The sequence below is a fragment of the Ovis aries genome, chromosome 9, assembly GCF_016772045.2.
Source record: "Ovis aries strain OAR_USU_Benz2616 breed Rambouillet chromosome 9, ARS-UI_Ramb_v3.0, whole genome shotgun sequence".
NCBI lineage: Eukaryota > Metazoa > Chordata > Mammalia > Artiodactyla > Bovidae > Ovis > Ovis aries.
Window position 1 is genome coordinate 35304649 of NC_056062.1, and position 22817 is coordinate 35327465.

The 22817-nt window shown below is 41.7% G+C and overlaps 2 protein-coding genes across 4 annotated transcripts in view; both read left to right on the top strand.

Annotated features, from left to right (window-relative positions):
- Positions 1–22817, top strand: part of LOC101114620 (uncharacterized) — a 205001-nt gene that overhangs the window by 91473 nt on the left and 90711 nt on the right. For all 3 annotated transcript variants that reach the window (XM_060393410.1, XM_027972961.3, XM_060393411.1), the window contains 2 exons: positions 7031–7654; positions 8889–9060. In XM_060393410.1, coding sequence (XP_060249393.1) covers positions 7043–7654; positions 8889–9060 — 784 coding nt within the window. In that variant the 5' untranslated portion in view covers positions 7031–7042. The remainder of the gene's footprint in view (positions 1–7030; positions 7655–8888; positions 9061–22817) is intronic.
- LOC106991348 (RP1 axonemal microtubule associated) lies at positions 10560–17633 on the top strand. The gene has a single exon (XM_015097752.4). The coding sequence runs from the start codon at positions 10630–10632 to the stop codon at positions 16210–16212; it is 5583 nt and encodes a 1860-aa protein (XP_014953238.3). The 5' UTR covers positions 10560–10629; the 3' UTR covers positions 16213–17633.

Here is a 22817-nt window from a genome sequence, read left to right on the forward strand (position 1 = left end):
TGGTATAGTTTAAGAAATTCTTGGAATGTACAGCATTCTGTTTTAATACTACTATTTCTCCAAAAGGCTATAATAGACTTGAAGATATTTTAATCTGGATCATTTTGAATTTAAAATTTCAATATATCTAGGTCAGTTTCATCTGATCAGCCAATGATGGAAATGTGAAATTCCATTGTGAATTTGGGGATTGTGAATTTTTGTTATTTCACCATAATTCTGACTATGATGTTGATTATAGAAATCTGGTCACACCACAAGTTTAAATACTACATAACTTCCCGAGTCTGCCCATTTCTTAATGTGAATAATAATATTCACTGCTTTCATAATTCTTTCTCTTGGTGATCCCAACACACAAATTATAGCCCCTCCTTGAATGCCTCTAAAATCTCTCTTTTATTCTGACTTCTCCCAATGTTCAGTGTTATATTAATAACTGGTTTTTGCACACCACTACCTGGATGTCCTTCTGTGACCTCAAACTAAGTATTTAAAAATGGAATGGATTAGGACAATTCCTGACTTCACAGTCTCTCCTCTTATGTAGCTTAAAAAACTCAAGTTATTCATTTAAATGAGGACACAGCAAGTATACTTGATAAAAGCCAATGCCTGTTGTCATTTTTGTTCAGCCTGCTTCATGCAATTTTGCTGAACTATGCTCTGCACTGGCTTCTTTAGTTATAGTAGATTATTCATTTAAAGGATTAAATAAATTACCTATCTCCTTGCCTTCCACAGTCGACCTATTGTTGTGTTATTTCGAGTTTACCTCTGAAACTTTTGGAAATACTTTCCTTCCTTTCTATTTCTATTCTCATTACTCTAAGTCAGGCCCTCAGGAGCTCTTGATTTAACTATTTTTAGGGCCACCTCCCCAGTTTCTGTCACCACAGTCTCCTCCCCGCAAGTCATCTGACATACAAAGTCAGTGAAAAGTTCAGTTCTGATGTCATTTCTGCTCAAAATTTTTCAGTGCATTTCCATGTTCTACAGAATAGAATCAAAACTCCTTAGCCAAGCATTTAAAAAATTCTTTTATTCAGGTATAGTTGATTTACAATGTTGTGTTAATTTCTGCTTTACAGCAAAGTAACTCAGTCATATATATATATGACTTGTCTGTCACTACTCTGTAAATATACATTTGTTTATTGCTTCAGTTGCCATGTCTGTGTGGATGGTGATGTTATAAATGGAGGTTTATAACTCACTTCTCGTATCTACCCTCCCTCCTTTCTTTCCTCTGTCCCTTTCTTACTCCTTTTTACATTTTTAAAAAATTTAATTACTTTACAATATTGTGTTGGTTTCTGCCATACATCAACATGAATCAGCCATAAGTATACCTAGGCCCTCTCCCTTCCACATCCCACTCCATTCCACCCCTCTAGGTGGTCACAGAGCACAGGACTGGAGGTCCCTGTGTCATACAGCAAGTTCCCACTTGCTACCTGTTTTATGTATGGTAATGTAAAATACACTGAAACAATGCTGCTCTCTCAGTTCCCTCCACCCTCTCCTTCCCTCACCGTGTCCACAATCTATTCTCTGTGGCTGCCTCTCCTTTGGTTCCCTTGCTGTATAGGTTCATCAGTACCATCTTTCTAGATTTCATATATATGTATTAATGCATCATATTTGTTTTTTCCTTTTTACTTTTTAACTGGTCACTTGTTATAAAGTCAGTATTTACTAGGCAAACTGTGCCATGTCATCACCTTGTTCCTTTAGTGATGTGTTTGGAGGCAACACTCGGAAGCACAGGTTTGAACTAGGTCCTTCTTTCCCAGAGCACCCCTCCCGTTGTTTTTGAGGTTCAAAGCTGAGGTGAGAAGCCCGGTAAATCCGATTAGGTGGGAGGCATCTTCAAATCAGCTTAGACTGCAGGTAGCTGTTGGAGGCAGTATGTGTCATTTGGGGACTGCGTGTGTGACACAGTCTTAAAACACGTTCAAACCCCCGATGATTAAAGCAGAGCAGTGGGAGACAGGGTGTGTGGAGGTGTAGCACCCCTTCTGCGTGGCGCCTCTTGCACTTGTGCTATGCTGAGCAGCTGGCCTGTTAAACTTACAGCCCTCTTTATAGAACTACATCGATGCCACAATACTCAGGAGTGCTTGCATTAAAAACAAAGGGCTTAGGTCCTTTTTTTAATGACTACCATGAGTAAATACTGACTCAGAACTACTTATCAAAGAATGACAAAAATGTCATTTTTAGCAGCATAACAACTTTTCCTCTTTAATACAAATAAGTGAGGACTTGAGGCTGTCTGGGAGGAAAATGAATTGGGGAAGTACTTTCCCCTGAGAATGATACTAGGGAAGCAGAAAGCAACGCAAGAGACACTAATTAGGAAGACTCAGGACTCTGGAGCATGATGGGAACTGGCTTGTCTCTGGCTGTGGTTCCCTTAAGGTGCAGTCTGCCCGGTGATTAGCATCGCCTCGGATTAAATTAATAAGCTGCCCTCAATCTCTGAGCGGCCCAACTCAGAATACACCCAAGGACACTAGTTTCTTTGCACGAAACAAACAGGTTACATATCCAGTAACATTTGTGAGGATTATTGAACTTGAGCCATCTTTTTAAAGGAAGTTTCAAGTTCTGGTAAGTACAAAACTATTTTAAAAATCTTTATTGTGAAAATAATCTATTTTAGCTAGCTGTACTTTATTTTATATTTTATATCTAGACTACATATTTGTGTTCTATCTATAACCATTAGAAAAACAATAACTATTGCTAATATTATCTTTATCCAGATAAGCATGAAACCTTCTCAATATGCTGATATTGAAGTAGGAGGGAACTTTAATATCAGGAAATCAAGAAATTCAAGTGTATTCAAATACGAGTGAAGTTTTTTTCCTGATTTAAAAGCTCTATTTACTCATTAGAGATATTTGTGCAATACATCAAAGAAGGAGGGTGCTCGTGCTTTGGAAGAGCTGGGACTGCCACCGGGAATGTGCATGCGTGCTAAACCACTGTAGTCGTGTCTGACTCTTTGCGACCCCATGGACTGTAGCCTGCCAGGCTCCTCTGTCCGTGGGGTTCTCCAGGCAAGAATCCTGGAGTGGGTTGCCATTTCCTCCTCTGGGGATCTTCCCCACCCAGGGATTGAACCTGTGTCTCTTACACCTTCTGCATTGGCAGGTGGGTTCTTTACCATTAGCACCACCTGGGAAGCCACAAAGAATAAGTCGCATGTTTCCTTTCTGAACCCTAAACCCTAGTCCCATAGAGTTATGACCTGTGAAATGAAATATTTTTTCTTGCAACATCAGATCTCTGAATCACTACAGAACATAATGAATATACCAGCTTTATATTTTGTTTTTAACTTTTTCTTTCTGAGTTGCTTGCATTCTTACTGTGTGCCAGAAAATTAAATTAAAAATATAATTAAGAAATGATGTGCCTGCACTTGATAAACCTGTCATCTGTTGTCAAGTGAGGAGGGGAGAGAAGGAAGGTACAGCCCTCTTGGTAGAGGCAACTATTTAGCTCTGAGCTGCACACATGACTCAGACCAGTGACAGCACAGAGCAGTGTAACAATAGTTGCACCTAGGGAAACCAAGGGTGCTGAATCTGGTTAATATTAAAAAGCTATGCAAGTATTCACAGCTTCATGGTCTGATTCAGCAATGAAGAACATTCAAAGAAGAGGGGATGATATTGGTAGCAAGTTGCCATTAGAAGCAGATTTCAATATAATTTGGGGTTGGAGGCAAGAGATTTTGTGTACTGGATGCTTTGCTACCTCTAGGGCAGTCAGTGGTAAGGACAATGGAGGGCCTCAAGATCCTAGCTTCTTTGCGACCCCATGGACTGTAGCTCACCAGGCTCTTCTGTCCTTGGAGTTCTCCAGGCAAGAATACTGGAGTGGGTAGCCATTCCTTTCTCCAGGGGATCTTCCTGACCCAGGGATTGAACCGAGGTCTTTCACATTGTTGGCAGATTCTTTTACTGTCTGAGCCACCAGGGAAGTCCCACTGTATGCCCAGAGATCCTTTTATTCAATAATAGTGGAGTCTTCATTACACTCTGCTGTGCTTGCCCACCTCACCATGGGCTCTTAAATCCCAGCCACATGTATGCAAAATATCAGCACTCTCCAAAACTTCCTCCAGTCACTTCCAAGAGTTCTTATAGATCCTCTAGAAGCAGTGAAGACCAGAGGAACTTGTATTTTTTTTTTGCTGTGGCCTCCTCTTCAAGGTGCCTGGCAACTACTCTGCTGCAGGTAATTGCTCTGCAGATGCTTGTCCTCTGCTGGGCATATGGCTTCTTCCCAGGACATGGTAACTCCAGCTTCTTCCTTCCTGCATTAGATTCAACACCAATGATCAGGACTGGGCAGCAGTCAGAGTAGGACCATGGGGGCCATGTCTTCCCTCCCATGGACCCTAGTTTTTATGGTCTCCTTTCTGGTCCCAGCACAAAATCTTCTCTTTTTTTCAGCCACAAACAAACAAAAACCGAGATACCTTCCCCCATCCCCCCCCCCCAAACAAAACCCAAAGAGTATCAGCTCACATAACTGTGTTCCCAACATGACCAGCAGGTGAGCGGCTCTCCAAATAGTGAGATCCAGGCAGGATGCTATTGGAATTAAAAGCCTCATCAGAAACTTGGGGGCTTAAGTGGTAACGAATCTGTGTGCCAATGCAGGAGCCCCATGTTCGATCCCTGTGTCAGGAAGATCCCTTGGAGAAGGGAGTGGCAATCCCCTCCAGTATTTTTGCCTGGGAAATCCCATGGACAGAGGAGCCTGGCAGGCTACAGTCCACAGGGTCTCAAAGAGTCGGACACAACTGAGCACACACACATGAACTTATGTATAGATGAATAAGCAATTCAAATTTGGTGAAAAATGTGTCTTAAACACTATTCATGTAAAATAACTTCAAATAAATATTAAGTAAACGAGCCTAAAAAGTGGTTGGAGGCAAAGATTTCTGAAATCTTTTGTTCAGATAATGAAGGAATTCATCCCTTCCATCACAGCACAGTTTGTCAGGTCAGATCAGAGTTTATCAGCCGAGGATGAGCAGAGATTGAGGTCTTGCTGACACCGCAAAGCTGGATTCCCCAGTTCCTGCTACACTGCCTTTCGTGTCTCAAGTATTATAATTACTGTAAACTGCTTGAGAAGAGAGAAGGGGAGACACATCTCATTTCTCGGTTGATCTTTGAACGCATTATATTACTTTACATATAAATAATATTGACAAGTCATATTGGAGATAAATGAAGAGTCTTAGATAACAGCTTGCAAACATTTAAGTAAGTGATTTGGCCCAGACTTATAACTGATTTACAGTGCTGAACATGCCTTATTCATCTGTATGATACTGACCATATTTATTTAGTTTGTTCAATTTGTCTTCAAGGCTGCAGGGCATTCTTACTCTGTCAAAAGACACTAATAATTACATTGATTTAGAACAACAGAAAGTAGCTGCAGTGTGCTACCAATGAAAAACAAGCCAAGCCTCAGATAAACCCTCCCATAAGCTGCTCACTTGTCAGTCAGACTCTTGGAATGTGGACAAGGAAAACCTTAGTGATTGGCTGAAACAGCTCTTAAATTCCGACCAAAAATTTCACTTTTCAGGCTCTACTACCAGTAACCAGACTGCATCATCTGTAGCAGCATATAGTAATGCCGTCATTTATTCTAAAAATATTTGTTTATTGCAGCATTTTCCAACGTACGATTAGCTAAGTGTAATTAAACTGCATTTTCTACAATCTGTAATGAAAACATCTTAGACTACCTTAATATGGCCCTTTTTTTAAGGGCCTTCCAGAATTTAATGTCAGGAAACAACTTCCTCCAAATGAGTTCATTTGATTCCATCTAACATACAATTTGAACTTAATAAACTTTTCCTGTGTTCTCTCTTTTCCTTGACTGTCAGGACATGCAGAACTAAACTGATCAGTTGCAAAGCTCTTCTCACTGGATGGTTTCTGATTTGCGTTTCTTTAATTTTTAAAATTGTTCAATAATACCTGCTAATTTTAAAGAGTCACAAAATTTGGCAATGTATAAAAAACCACAAATATTATCCACAGCTATGCCATCATAGATAACCACCATCAGCACTGGGCTGTATATACATTTTCGTCTTCTAGTATAATAAATGTTATACACATTGGCAATGGCCTAGCGTGTGTATTCTACAAGCTGCTTTTTCACTTAGTAATAAATGTCATGATCATTTCTCTATGCCAATAAATACAGGCCAATAAAGCCCTCTTTAATGGCTGTGCAGTTTTCCATGGATGTATACCTCATGATTTATCTGCTGCTGCTGCTAAGTCACTTCAGTCGTGTCCGACTCTGTGCAACCCCATAGACGGCAGCCCACCAGGCTCCCCTGTCCCTGGGATTCTCCAGGCAAGAACACTGGAGTGGGTTGCCATTTCCTTCTCCAATGCATGAAAGTGAAAAGTGAAAGTGAAGTCGCTCAGTCATGTCCGACCTCAGCGACCCCATGGACTGCAGCCTTCCAGGCTCCTCCGTCCATGGGGTTTTCCAGGCAAGAGTACTGGACTGGGGTGCCATTGCCTTCTCCACCTGTGCCCAATTCATTGGTGTCTTTAGGTTGTTTTTAATTTTTATTTATTTAATTAATTTATTTAGCTATGCTGGGTCTCAGTTGCAGCATGTCAGATTTCTAACTGTGGCATGTGGGATCTAGTTCCCTGAAGAGGGATGGAACCCAGGCTCCCTGCATGGGGAGAGCAGAGTCTTAAGTCACTAGACGACCACAGATGTTCCTTTAGGCTGCTTTTAATCTTTCAATTATAAACACCCTTACTTAACTGCTGCTTTTATATCTTCTTATTTTAAGCCCTGATAGTTATCTTTCAAAACAGTAAAGTATAACGAATGAATAAGTGAATGAATGAAATCCTAGGAACAGCTCTCAGTAGCTGTGTTAGCATCAGCACGTATTCCTCTTGGTGCTGTTACCATGAGATGAATAATTTCCTTCCCTCCCCAGGTCTCAACCAAAATGAGTGAAACTCCTTCCACCAGTTTCTCCATGGTTCGCCGGATCTCCTCTGAAGGTCAGCTTCCTTCTCTTCGCCAGTCGGGCATCACCCAGCCTGTTGTGGCCAAAAGGATCAGTTTCTACAAGAGCGGAGACCCTCAGTTCGGCGGGGTCCGGGTGGTGCTGAACCCTCGTTCCTTCAAGACATTCGATGCTCTGCTGGACAACCTGTCGGGCAAGGTGCCCCTGCCCTTCGGGGTGCGGAACATCAGCACCCCCCGCGGGAGGCACAGCATCACGCGCCTGGAAGAGCTGGAGGACGGTCAGTCATACCTGTGCTCCCACGGCAGGAAGGTGCAGCCGGTGGACCTGGACAAGGCCCGGCGGCGCCCGCGGCCCTGGCTCAGCAGCCGAGCTCTCAGCACGCATGTGCAGCGAGGCCCCGCCCCTGCTGCTCCCGGTATGCTGCGCGCGCCACGACGGCTCGTGGTCTTCAGAAATGGCGACCCAAAGACGAGGCGTGCAATCGTGCTCAACAGGAGGATCACGCAGAGCTTCGAGGTCTTCCTTCAATACCTGACACAGGTCATGCAGCGCCCGGTGACCAAGCTGTATGCCACAGACGGAAGGAAGGTGAGCGTTTGAGGGGACGGGGGCTCTTCACATCTGAGCTCTAGTAGTAAGTGATGTGATGGTGTTCCCCTCCCGCAAGGTTTTTCCTACATGCGCGCAAGCATGTGTGAGAGCGTTCGTGCAGGCTCACAGTTGCATGCTAACATGCTTCAGTGTGCATGGGAGGGCACTGGCTCACCTGGGTGGATGTTCTTCCTTGTGAGGCCAGATTCCGATGAGGCATGGTCCAGGAGGACCTCTTTTTTTCTCCTCCACTCTTTCCCCTGAGCCTTGACTTAAAAGAAGGTATTGGCACTTAATCTGTTACTGTAGGATAGGCCAATAAATCGTGAGATGAGGTGTTGAGGCAAGTAATAGGACTTGATTCAAAAGCTAGCAGACTGAGAGGATGGAAGACTAGTGTCCCCTCCAAACCATCTTATTGGAATCTGTTGCCAGTTTTTTTTTATAGAATAGAGAGGGGTAGGAGGTGAGGAAATAAAGTAAAATAGCCATTACTTTTGCAAAATATTTCCAGCCTGGGCCAGCCTGGGGTGAGGACATGTTAATTTCTTCTTTTTCTGCAGCCATCCAAGGTGGGCAAGGTCAGATTGTCTCCCCTAGAGCTGAACAAAGGCACTTTAGGTGAGCATTCAGGCAGTCGGTCTGGGTTCCCTGAGGCCAACTATTATGTAATAATGGCTGATAATGTGATGATAATAACAAAAGCAACTGGAAAGCAAAGGTTAAAGTCAAAGAAACAGATCCAACGTAAAGTCAGATTTTCTGTTCCCTGTTATCTCAATGATATTTCTTAAAAAAGAGTGGCCTAGAGTGCTATTCTGTTGGGGACAGAAGGCATTTTTCTGGGACCTGCGTGTCCACTATCACTCAATGTCGCGGTCCTGGAGTGACTGTCAGTCCCTTTTCCAGCTGGGTGCTTGGGTGGGTAGGACAGAGGCAGTACTGCATACCTTTTGAAGGTTTGTTTAGTTATGAGGGCAGAACTCTGATCTGTTCCAGGCAGCTGTGGGCTGAATGAGGATGTTGGTCTAATGCCCCCTTCTCCCCTCATCCTCGTTTAGTACTTCATTAGTTTCTATACATCATTGGTGCTCAACGGATGGTTGGTGAGTATCTCTTTCAAACCATGGAGGTTGTTAAATGAATTCAATCTGTCATAAACTCTGTATGGAAAGGGTAGAACTTCACGTTGCTTGTGTCAGGACCATGGCTCTTTGATTTTTTCCCCTAGGTTCCCAGTCTGCAGGCTGTGATCCTGAGCTCCGGAGCTGTGGTGGCAGCAGGAAGGGAACCGTTTAAACCAGGAAATTATGACATCCAAAAGTACTTGCTTCCTGCTAGATTACCAGGCATCTCTCGTCGTGTGTACCCCAAGGGAAATGCTAGGTCAGAAAGCAGAAAACGTAAGTCACTTAAATATATGGCCCTTATTTTTAGCCTTAAGTTTTGTTTTGTTTTGTTTTAACCTCAAAAACAACAACAGCAATTCATCTTAAATGACCAATTTCCTTCATCACAGAAAAAGAGAGGATCAAAACATTTTAAACTGAAATTGGTTCTATTTATAGCTGCAAAGAGTCAGAGAGATTAATAATTTTAGAAAGATTGTTTTTCAGATCAATCAATGATACATCTATTTAAATTGATGAGTTTCTTTTTCTTTCTTTCGTTTTGCACCTAATACCTAGATAAAAGATCAAAGTGCCATCATTTCTTGATTTAGAGAGGAATTCTAAATTCTGTGGGATGTGAGTAAGCAACGCACCAGTAGTTTTGAGTTTTCTATAGATAATAAATACCATGTAGCACAGCTGGGCTCAGATTGATTGACTTACAAAAAATTCTGTTAACTACATACATGCTCCACTTTCTGAAGTTATTCTAGTAAAAGCCATAGGCCCTTAGATTCACTTTTTATTATAATGAGTGAAACATTTTCATTTATAATTTTGGTAAATGTATTCCCAAAATAAGAGAAAGTATCTCTAGCCTTATACCCTGAATTGATGGTAAGCATATGCACAGGGCTTCCCAAGTGACTCAGTGGTAAAGAATCCACCTGCCAGTACAGGAGACGACAGAGACCTGGCTTCAATCCCTGAGTCAAGAAGATTCCCTGGAGCTTGGCAACCCACTCCAGTTTTCTTGCCTGGAGAATCTCATGGACAGAGGAGCCTGGTGGACTACAGTCCATGGGGTCACATAGACTCAGACACGACTGAGCGACTGAGCACAGTACAGCACAAGCATGTGCACATCTATACAAGCTACAGGCAGTAATTTGACTGAGTTGAGGAAGCATGAGTGCCAAGGTCATCGCTAGAGATGCATGTTAAAAAAATATCTAGATATCTGGGTTTGTGATTAGCGCTCTTCTGTTTTGTGACTGTTTTGTGGCAGTACATTAAATTAAATGTACTGTTTATAGAAGATAATGTTAGATTAATAATTATTACTAAATTAATTTTGCCTTTAAAATAAATTATAAAACTGTTTTCAGTTTGATAATGCTATAGATACCTCTCTCTGATACATACTGATAGGAAGATGAATACCACCATAAAACTATCCCTTGCTTATATGGATAGGTAAGCAGCACTGGATTACACCCCAAGTCCAGTACTGTGAAACAGAATAATACAGCAAAACCAAACCTCACAGAAACCTCTTTATTTTTGCTAGAATCCTTAGCAGTTTCTACTTTATACTTTATTAAAATTACCTTATTAAACTCATTAAGACTTAAGTACAATTCTGTGAATTTCCTCACTGAAGTAGAATTTAAGTTCTTTTAAAAAGAGTATATTGTAGAAATGTACCAGATATTACCATGAATTAAAGTGACCAAATGAATACATAGAGGTGAGAAACTTAACAACATCTTACTATGACATTTAGAAAATAGGGTATTTTTCATACTAATTGTTCATTTTCTTCTTTTCTTTCTTTGCTGCCTCCTCTATTGGATATTTATGACTTCTCTCTCTTCCACGTTGTGTTTTACTTTTAAAATCTTGAAAGTGAGCACACATGTACCTTCAAGCCCAACGTCTCAGATTTATTCTCTTTCTTCTGAGAAAATGCAGAGTAATGATTGCTACTCAGATCATTCTTTTGCTTCTGAAAATTACTTGGCATTAGAAAAAAATGATTCTCAGAATTTATTGATATATCCTTCTGAAGATGATGTTGAGAAATCAATTATTTTTAATCAAGATGGCACTATGACAGTTGAGATGAAAATTCGATTCAAGATAAAAGAGGAAGAAACCATAAAATGGACAACCACTCTCTGTAGAGCTGATCTGTCCAATAATGGTGAAAAAAGTGAAATAAGCAGTCTCCCAGGGAGAACGGATGATCGATCATCTGGTGTAAAGATTACTGCATGTTCATTGTCCACAGACATCTCACCTCTGGAGAAAGGTGGTAGTCTGGTGGACAGTCTAGCGGAGGAGGTGAACACTCAAGTGAAAGATCAAGATGTTGAAACTCGCAGTTCTACCAGCTTGGAGAACCCTGCTATGGACACAGATGCCACCCAGGGAACTCAGGATCGAGTGAAACATCGTTTCTACAGGCCCCCTACACCTGGACCAAGGAGAATGAGGCAGAAGAAGTCTGTGATAGGGAGTGTGACCTTAGTATCTGAAACTGAGGTTCAAGAGAAAATGATTGGGCAGTTTTCCTACAATGAAGAAAGGAGAGATTGGGAAAACAAGTCCGAGTATCACATGGTCACACATTCTTGCAGTAAAATGTCATCTGTGTCCAACAGACCCATAGTTGTTGAAGTTGATAATGATGAGCAGGTAGCATCATCTTTAGAAAGAAAAAAGGAAAGCAGGTTGCTCAAATCAAATGCAGTAAGTGCTGGTGTTGTAGAAATTACAAGTCAGAAGATGTTAGAGATGTCCCATAATGGTGGCTTGCCACAGACTACATCAGAAAACTCCATTGTGGAGGAAGGAATAGTTGATAATGTCACAGCAGACAACAAAGCTAGGGTCAGGAATTTAAGAACTTATGGTAACACCGATGATAGATCCAGCCCTTTCTTAGCAGATGCAGCTCATTCTTCAAGTAACAACTCTGGAACTGACAAAACTATTTCCAAGACCCCAGCTTCAGTAGGATCCTCTACTGTCACTACAAGAATCGACCAACTGATTCATGAATTTTCTCAGTGTGGTTTAACAAAACTTCCAGAAAATGAAAAGCAGATTTCATCTTCAGTTGATAGCAAAAAAAAGATGAAATCTCAGCAGCATGTGATAAATTCTCAGCATCAGGCTGGAGAGATGGCAACTAAAAGAATCCCCAGGAAGAATAAGAGAATGAACACAAGAGGTAGAATTGCACAGGAAACCATATTGCGAGATTCACGTAGTCCCCTCAAAGGGACCATACTTTGTGAGAAAGACCTCCATGCAAGTGATACAGTAATTGAATCAAATTATTTTTCTTCAAAAGGTAATAATCCTGTGAATTCCAGAAATTTCCATAGAAATAAATTAAATACTATTCATAAACCTAAGGTTCAAGGACTTTTAGCCAGAAGAAAATCCAGACCACTAAACAAAGTAAACTTGGGGGGACCTACAAAAAGAGAAATTGATCAAGGAGAGAAAGTGTTTTCCCATAATGAGGTTGGATATTGCAAAAATACCTTTGAAAATCAAAATTTGTTTCATTTGTTTAACTTCCTTGAGCAAAAACCCAGTGCTTTTTGTGGGCCAGAGTCTCAGGCAGAAACAGCATCTTGGTATTTGAGAGGAACGTCAAGGAGGAGTTTAGTTTCAAAAGTTAATAACTCACACATAACTTTAAGGAGCCAGAAAAAACAAAAAAGGGATAAGTTGAAATCAGATACTACTGTAAGTAAGCAGCATGTCACAACTAGGGCAAATTCCTTGGCTTCTTTGGAAAAAGCTGTTTTTCCTGAGAATGTTACCCATCATTCAGTTCAAAGTTATGTACAAAGATGGTTGCAGAACTTAAGTCCACAAGCAGCTTTGCAGCTTGGCAAGTCAGCTCCAGTATACAAAAAGGAAAGGAGTGTGGCGAGTTACAACAACGGTTTTCTTCCAGGAAACAGTTCCTGCACTAGTTCTGGAAAAAGAAATGATTCTGTTATGCAAAGTAATAGACACACAACTAAAAGTGACAGTTTGACAGGAGACAATCTAGATAAGAAAGTAGGTATGTCTTTTGACAAAGATAGCAGTGAAGAACTCATCCAGGATCACTGTGAGAGCCAGACTGACTCTCTGAACGATACTTACTTGCTTTCTGTTCATGAATTCTGTACTTTGACACAGTCAGCTATGGATGATCCTAATGCTAAAAGTCAAGTATCTGCTGCAAAGTCAGGGCAAGAGATGAGCCTTGTTTACAAAGACATAAACCTTGCTGCAAAAGGGCCAAGCGTAGAGACTGCCGTACAGGTAGATCTGGAAGGGGACGCCCCACAGCACTTGTCACCAGTCCAGCTGCTTCGCCAGCTGCAAGCTTTGGCTCCTAGCAGTCCCAAGGCTCAAAATGGAGTTGTTCAGATGCCAGGTTCACTTTCAGAAGTTCCTTTCCCTTCTTTGATATGTAATTCCTCCACTAATGTACTCCTAGCTTGGCTCCTGGTGCTAACCCTAAAGGGAGGTGTGAATAGCTTCTGTCCAGGTGACGCTCTCAAGGCGACCAGTGGAAGTCCAGAAACACTTGCACTGTTGGAGGTGCTGAAGCACATTGCTGTCATAGAGGAAGCTGATGACTTGAAGGCCGCCGTGGCCAGCTTAGTGGAATCAACCACGAATCACTTTGGACTCACTGAGAAAGAACAGGATGTGGTTCCAATAGGTGTTTCTGCAAATTGCTCTACACCCAGCATTCAGATAATTCCTCAGTGTGCTGAAAATGAGAAAACACAGAAAATCTCTTTAGATGGAAGCCATACTGCCAGTGAGGAAGTCTCTGAAGTCTGTGTTACAGCAGTGACTTGCTCTCCATGTAAAATGGACACTGTAGTTAAGACTTACCCTCCAAAAGAGACTTGTCACCTCATTGAAGATTCTTTCCCCAGTAATGACTGTACCACGGATCAGACTTCCATGAACAAGGCTTGTTTCTTAGGAGACATCTCTTCACTTACTGATGCTGTGTCTTCTCATGAGGGTTGTGCTTATGAACAAAACCATAGCTATGAGAGAGCTGATAATTTGGAATTGACCGAAGAGTTAGAAAGAGTTGATGAAGTTCAGAAGGACAGAAATATTTTGGCAGACCCTGAGTGTAAACACGGCTCTAATATGTTGGTGTCACACCAAAATATCAGTAGTTTAAGCCACTGTGGCTCTTTCCAAAATACAACTGAATCAGAGCTTGATGGAGAACATAGTTTTTTAGATAAATCTGGAAGTTGTTCATTAAAGAAATTTCAGGATAAAAATGTATATACATCTTTTGATAAGGAGGATTCAAAGACTTCTGAAGAACCAGGCTCAACAAGCAACAGCATGACATCAAGTGAAAGAAACGTCTCAGAAATGGAATCTTTTGAGGAATTAGAAAACCAGAACACTGATATCTTTAATATAAAGGTAAATTCAGGGGAGCAACTGACTGAAGAATTGATCCAAAAGGAGTTAGAGGCTAGTCAAAGTTTGGAATTGATCAACGTGTCCAGCAGAAATGATGCTGAAGAAGGAAAGGATGGTATAATTTGTGAGACAATCAGTAGGAAACTGGTGACACCACCGTCATTAGTATTTTGCTATGATTCTAAGCAAAATACAGAAAAGGAGCCCAGTGAAGGAGAAACTAAAACAAAAGTCAGAAAGATGGTGGAAAGCTTGGAAGCTGGAAGTTCTGCAGAGTCTCCTCTTAATTTTAAAAATGGCCTAAGAAGGTCAGGAACTTCTGATTGGTCAGATTATAGACAAAACAGTGAGAATGAACAGTCATACAAAACATCCAGCGATGGCCCCAGTGACAGTGATGAGGAGATGATCCCTGAGAAAGAATGCAACAAAGGATTTGTTAAAAGGACAATAGAGAAACTTTATGGTAAAGCAGAGATGATGAGACCATCTTTTTTTGCTGGATCTACACACACATCTCAGGTTTATCCTTGTGATTCTGTGGAATTTCAGGGCACTGGGAAAGTAGGTCTTTATGATCCTGAAGGTCAGTCACTTGCCTCTTTGGAACGGGTGTCTAGTAATTCAGCTGTGTTGCAGAAATTTCCGGAGCAAAAACGAGATAAATGTGATGTTAATAACGTGAGGGACAGTTCTCCCAGGGAAGACATTGCAGAACATGGTACAAAACAGAATGATCATAAAAGAATCCTCAGGGACAGGGAAGAGGGAGTACTGATTGACAAAGGCAAGTGGCTCCTGAAAGAGAATCATTTGCTAAGAGTATCATCGCTGGAATGTTCTGGCCCGTGTGGCCATGCAGACACCACATCAGTGGATACTCTACTGGATAATAGCAGCAACGAGGTTCCGTATTCACATTTTGGAAACTTGGCTCCAGGCCCAAACATGGCTGAACTATCCTCCTCAGAGCTAGAGGAACTGACTCAGCCTCCTGAGCTGAGATGCAATTATTTTAATGTGCCTCATTGTAGTGACTCGGAGCCCTTCCATGACGATGAGCTGGATAGTCAAGATGAAGCTTGTGCTCAGGAGAGAAAACCCAATCACTCAGCAGAGGAGAAGGGTAACCTTAGATCAGAGAGAGTGTGTACGTCTGCCACTCATGTCTTCGCGTCTGCTGGTAACAAAGTCCATCCTGTCTCTGATGGTGCTGTTAGGAACCAACCGTTGGCTGGTAGTAATGTAATTCATGGTGCCCTTCAGGAAGGCGACTCTTTGGATAAACTCTATAATATCTGTGGTCAGCATTGCCCGATACTAACTGTGATTAACCAGCCTGTAAATGAGGAACACCGAGGATTTGCATATTGCAAAGATTCTGATGTTGAAAATTCTTTGGGTCTCCAGTTATGGATGAAAATACACCCATGTTTACGACAGTCAAGCAAAACCATGTTCAGAGACAAGAACAATAAAACAAGAAGTAGAAGAGCACTTACTGATAATGCCGTTGGAAACACACATGATTGGGCTCATTTTAATAACACACTTGACTTGATGGACAGAAGGAGAAAATTAAAACAAAGTAACTGCTTGGGCTTAGAGGAAGAAAATAATTTCAATAAATTTCAGTCATATTTAAAGAGTTTCTTGCACACGTTGTTGTCAGTTGTGGGTCAGGTGAATTCAAATACACAAGACCCCAGCAGTCAGACAAAAGAAATCTTTGAAGTAGTTGATGAGAACAACAACTTATTAAACAGCAGATTCCAGAACTCAGGAACGAATCTCAACCAAGTAGTCAGAGAACACAGCTATCATTTGTCCTTTGAAATGCTTGGCCAAGCCCGCCTGTTTTGCCAAGTTGAGACATTCTTAGGTATTAGCAACAGAAGTATCTTAGAAATATTTTATATTTTTGAAGATGAAAATCTTTTCATTTGGGAAGAGGAAAACTAATTACACTGGACTGATCTTGAAAGCCGTGATGAACAAGCAGATTTCTGATTTCAGTACTAGCGCAGCCTTTCATCAGTGTTTTCTCCTTATGAAAAGATGAAGCACATGGGATGGACGTGGATTAGATACCTCTAAGAATTTCCCGCTTCTTCAGAATGATCTTACCCTAGAAATCTTGCCACTGGATAATCCAATTTGACTTTCATCACTCCTGTATTCTTCCATTTTTCCAGCAGTTACAGACTCGGTTTTTATTCTTTTTGAACTTTCTATGCATTTTTCTCTTGAACATGTGTATTTTCTTATTTCTCTTATTTTCCTCCTAAGATATCATAAATGCCTTGAGGACAGGAATTACATCTCTCCCTCCCATTTTTTAATGTCAACTTAGTGCAAAATGTGTATTGAAGGTATTAGTGAGTTACTGGAATAGACATAGATTACTTCATTTATTAATTTTAACTGCTGATTTGATGAAAGTATGATTATAAGAGTGTCACAACAATCTTGTAATGTGTGTGTGTGTGTGTGTGTGTGTGTGCCAAATGTATTGAATCTACTTTCCTTATAACATCTATCTAATGAACTTGCAAGTATTTCCTTAGGACAGGACTCACCATTTTTCCTCATGAGTAGAAAATGATGCTGTACCACTCAGCTGGCTCTCCAGTACTTTTCCTAGAAATTATAATCTCTTTAACATTAGAAAAATGTCAAGAAATTTAAATAGGTCAGAGAAAATGAAAAAGTTTAAGGCATGTTTTGTGAAGAAAAATGAGAGGAACTGGAATGATTCAAGTTGGAAAAGAAAAGAGAAAAGTGGCTTCAGAGTTCTCAAATTTGAAAAAAAGAACTGCTGTGAAGAACTTTACAGATTTCTTTCCATGTCCACCTGTGTTAATAAAACATTTAATTAGATATAAATAAAAACATGTTGTTAGGCTGAGAACCATAAATTGTCTCTTGAATACTTGTGGTATTTTTGCCTCCATCTTGACCAAGGAATCTTTTTAGGTTCTTGTTTTTCATTGTTTGATGGTATAGAAACAAGTCTTATAAAATGTGGAAATCTATGTCTCTTGTCTGGAATTGACTCAAAATAGAAAAATTAATGGTTTTGGAACCACATATGGAGGTGCTAATATAACATAAATTTGGCATTGGGGAGCTAAAAGTAATTACTTACATAAAGAATACCTTGATTTTCTATTTCAGTTCAGCTTGAGTCACAAATTCATAAAAAATTATGAGTTGCTATTTATTTAACCAGAGGAATACTACCTCTACATAGAGTATGATTTTTCTGCATTGAGTGATGTACTCTTCTAATTGAAATATGGAAATTGTAATGTTATGTAAGCTTCTGTAATGAGCAGTGAAAAATGTTAGTGAAATAAAAGGGCTAAAATTGTGGAGACATACCTGCACTTGGCTTTATTGCATTTTGCATATACCGCATGTTTGTTTGTTTTTGACAAATTGAAGATTTGTGGCAATGTTGCAGAGCAGAGACACAGGGAAATTATTTTTGCTTTTAATTTGGAAGGAGTGATATTTGGGGTTTCCCCAGTGGCTTAACAGGTAGAGAATCCTCCTGCAAGAGATGCGAGAGACTAGGGTTCGATCCCTGGGTTGGGGAAGATCCCCTGGGTTGGGGAAGATCCCCCGGGTTGCATGGCAACCCACTCCAGTATTCTTGCCTGGGAAATCCCATGGATAGAAGAGCCTGGCAGGGTATAGTCCATGGGGTTGCAAAGAGTGGAACATGACCAAAGGGTCTTAGCATGCACACACCCATGTTATTTAGGCATACCGAGGAAATGGGGGAAATCATTAATAACAACCAGGAGGTTTTAGAAAAATGCGGCATATAGCATACAGTTTTTAGTAATATGACATCAGATGTTGTCCTGGGAGGCCCAGATGATACTGGTGGGAAAAATAAAATTGGGAGTGACGAACATGAATGAGAGATGCTCTGCTGTGTAATGCACTTGTTTAAAACGAATGTCTTCTGATGCACTGAAGTCTGAGACTGGGAGCCAAGTCTTTCTCACATTTATATCCCAGATCTAGCGTTTTACTTGATCTGGGACATGGTGGGTGCCTCATAATCGTGTGCTGGGCAAATACAAAGTGCTTGTCATGCTCTTGCTTTATTAACTCAGTATCCATACATATGGGAAGATATGCAGAGATGCTGAGGGACAGAACTAAGTTTCTTGTATTTTATGAAGCCATGTCTGTGAAAAATTTTTTTTCTTTTAAACGTTCAAAGGATTTTAAAATTTTTCACGAGGCTTACATTAAAAAAAATCTTGAAACATTGGGAAATCTAGATTAAATGACATTAGAGGAAGTTTTAAGACTAGCACACAGACCTGACTTGCTTTAGAGATGAAGTGCTTGAGGACTGAGAGAGGGGTCTAGCCGGTTGTGTTCAGGGGAATACACCACCAGGTGGGTTGATGCAGTTACCACCCATGGCCACCAGATGGCAGCTGTGCCACATGCGGCCAGGCGCTCAGGCCTCTCAGCGGGAGGCTGGTGGGCTCTCTGGAGCAGCTAAGGTTCAAGCCAGGCCTGGGCTGCGTGCCTCTGCTCCAGAGAGCTGAGGACCCAATTGTGCAGGCAGCCCTGAGTCTCAAACCCAGAAGGGATTAGCAGTGTTCAGAATTAGAAGAAATACACTGTTCACAAGGAGTGTAAGTTCACAAGTCGTGGGGATATGAAGGGAAATGCTGGCTATCAGAAACCATCAGAGTTGATCCCCAGGAAGGATGAGGAGACTGGAGCAACCAAAACTCTAACTCAGGTTGAAGCTTAGTTAATGAGTTACGGGTTGGGCTGATAGGAGTGGTTTTCACATGAAGCTAGCAGGTATTTTCCAGGGGATGGTGAAGCACAGCGAAGCCTGGTGTGCTGTAGTCCATGGGGTCGGAAAGAGACACAACTTAGCGACTGAACAACAGTCAGGTGTTCTGGGCTTCCCAGATGGTGCAAGTGGTAAAGAACTCACCTGCCAATGCTGGAGACATAAGAGACACAGGTTCAATCCCTGGGTCTGGAAGATCCTTTGGAGAAAGGCATGGTAACCCACTCTAGTATTCTCGTCTGGAGAATCCCGTGGACAGAAGAACCTGGCAGGCAACAGTCCATGGGGTCACAAAGAGTCAGACACGACTGAAGTGACTTAGCATGCACACACACACATCACGTATTCTCCCTTTTCGCCTTCAGGGCCATAGGTGTGTTGCATTCTCAAGGGTTAAACAGATGCTGAAGCCATGTTCCATGCAGTCAGCACTCATTCTCTTGGTTTCCTCATCCACCAAATGGGGCCCCTGTGAGGAGCTGCTTCAGAGGAAGGCTGAGAGATGAGCTGGAGAGGATGTGAGGCTGCAGCACAGAGTTTGCCCATTGCACTGGCTGCACATTGCCTGTCCCTGAAGGCGGCTCTCCACCCCTGCCCCCAGCACGCACCTTCAGTCACCCCTAGTCAGTGAAGCTCCTCGTGTGACCCGGCACTTGTCAAGCTGCCACCTCTGCTGGGGCATAAATCGAGTCAGTTTGTGCACAAGATCTTCAAAAGCAGAGTCTTGGTTTCTCCTGTATGTCAGCTCTGCTGTTTATTGTTTTTTAAAGTCAGACCTTGTGAGAACTTGTTTCCTGGTGCAGTTTCCTTGGACTGGGAGCTGGACATGGGGCTTGAACCTTTTGCTCCTCAGAGGGGAGACCTCCTTGGCCATGATATCCTGCACACTTCTGGGTCACCGCACGTGGGCTGGGGGTGTGGGATCTGAAAAGACCACAAGTACAGGCACAAGTCTTTTTACAGGAAATACATTTTATTTCTCCTGGGTAAACATCTAGCAGTGAAATTGCTAGGTTGCATGGTAATCGTATATTTAACTCTTATCAGAAATTGCAAGTTGCTTCTGCAAGTAGCTATGCCATTTCACATCCCAGCAGCAGCTTATGAGAATTCCAGTGGCTCTGTATTCTTGCTTGCCCTTGGTGTTAGCATCTTTTAAATTTTAGCCATTCTGGTGTGTGTTTGTGATAGCTGTTTGTGGTTTTAATTGGCATTTCCCTAGTAACTTGGTGTTTATCACTCCTGTGTCTTTTATGGCACAGTGTCTTTTCAAATCTTCTTTTCTGTTGGGTCTTTGCAGTCTTAGAGTAGGAAGAGTTCTTTATATGTTGTGAATATAAAGTATTCAGATACACGTTTTACACGTTTTCTCTGTCTGTTGTTCAGTTGCTAAGTTGTGTCCGACTCTGCAGCCCCATGGGCTGCAGCACACCAGGCTTTCCTGTCCTTCACTATCTACCAGAGTTTGCTCAAATTCATGTCCTTTTGAGTTGGTGATACCATCCAACTATCTCATGCTCTGTTCCCCCCTTCTCCTTCTGCCCTCAGTCTTTCCCAGCATCAGGGTCTTTTCCAATGATTCGGCTCTGTACATTGGGTGGCCAAAGTATTGGAGCTTCAGCTTCAGCACTAGTCCTTCCAATAAATATTCAGGATTGATTTCCTTTGGAATTGACTGGTTTGATCTCCTTTCAGTCCAGGGACTCATAAGAGTCTTCTCTAGCACCACAGTTTGAAAGCATCAGTTCTTCAGTTTTCAACCTTCCTTATGGTCCAACTCTCACATCTGTACATACCTTGCTTTTTAATTTTCTTAATTGATGAGACTTTCAACTAGCAAAAGTTTAAAATATGATAAAATTCTATTTTTATATCTTTTGTAAGATATAAGGTTTATATCTTTCAAGTCCCATCTAAGAAATCTCTGCCTAGCCCAATAACAGGACTTTCTATGTATTCTTGTAGGAGTTTTATAGTTTTAGTACTTACCTTGGGTGTATTTGACTCATTTGAGGTTATTTTTTGTATATGATAGTAGGTATGGGCCAAGGCTCATTTTATTTCAGGTGGATGTACAATTATTCCATCACCTTTATTGAAAAGACTATTCTTTTCCTATTGAAATACTCTCAATTGAAAAGGCTAGACTGTTGTTGAAAATCATTCAGCCATATATGCGTGGGAGTATTTCTGTTCTCTATTTTATTTCATTGATCGGTGTGTCTATTTGTATGCCAAAGTACACCATCTTGATTACTGTAGCCTCATAATAAGTCTTAAAAGCAGATAGTGCAAAATTTTCCAACTCCGTTCTCTTTCAAAATTGCTGTTATTCTATCTCCTCTTGTTTCCCTCTTCAAATATTGCTCAACCAGCTGGAGACCAAAGCCCTGAATGCCTTGCTGGGAGTTTTCAAGCACTGCTAGGTACACAGCCTGGAAGTAGCCATGGACTTTATGCTCCTGGGTATAGATAGAAGCCAGGACAAGATGTGTGAGTCCAGTCAGCTTGGTGCTTAGAAGCCTTGTGCAGAGGAGTGCCACAGAGAACCAAACACAACAGCCCATTTGTAAAGCCGTCCGTCATTGTCTTGGACTCCCAGCCTTGGCATTTTGCTACTTTGGGGTGGAAAGTGAAAAGAAAGGCTACTCTGGCAAGATTCGAGAAGCAGTTCTCGTCCATTAGTTCTATGTCTTCTGCTACTCAGAAGTTATTTATTTTACGATCACTTGATTTCACACCATCAATCTTCAAACAGTGGTAGCTGCAATGCAACACTTTTATTTTTTTGCCTTGCTTGGAATACAATGGCCAGTGGTTTCATCCCAAGTATTCAGTTTCCCCGATGATGGCTCCTGCCAACGCAGGAGATGCAGGTTCAGTACTTGGGTTGGGAAGATCCCCTGGAGGAGGGCATGGCAACACACTCTGGTATTCTTGCCTGGGAAATCCCATGGACAGCAGAGCCTGGTGGGTTCCATGGGGTCGCAAAGAGTCAGACACTTTGCGGCTGAGCTCATTCAGTTCAGTTCAGTCGCTCAGTCGTGTCCGACTCTTTGCAACCCCATGAATCGCAGCATGCCAGGCCTCCCTGTCCATCACCAACTCCCGGAGTTCACTCAAACTCATGTCCATCGAGTCGGTGATGCCATCAGCCATCTCATCCTCTGTCGTCCCCTTTTCCTCCTGCCCCCAATCCCTCCCAGCATCAGAGCCTTTTCCAATGAGTCAACTCTTTGCATGAGGTGGCCAAAGTATTGGAGTTTCAGCTTTAGCATCATTCCTTCCAAAGAACTCCCAGGGCTGATCTCCTTTAGAATGGACTGGTTGGATCTCCTTGCAGTCCAAGGGACTCTCAAGAGTCTTCTCCAACACCACAGTTCAAAAGCATCAATTCTTCGGCGCTCAGCCTTCTTCACACTCCAACTCTCACATCCATACATGACCACTGGAAAAACCATAGCCTTGACTAGATGGACCTTAGTTGGCAAAGTGATGTCTCTGCTTTTGAATATGCTATCTCGGTTGGTCATAACTTTTCTTCCAAGGAGTAAGCGTCTTTTAATTTCATGGCTGCAGTCACCATCTGCAGTGATTTTGAAGCCCCAAAAGATAGAGTCTGACACTGTTTCCACTGTTTCCCATCTATTTCCCATGAAGTGATGGGACCAGATGCCATGATTTTCAACCTACCAGTTTAAAAAAGGGGAAAAATGGAATTTATTCTGCC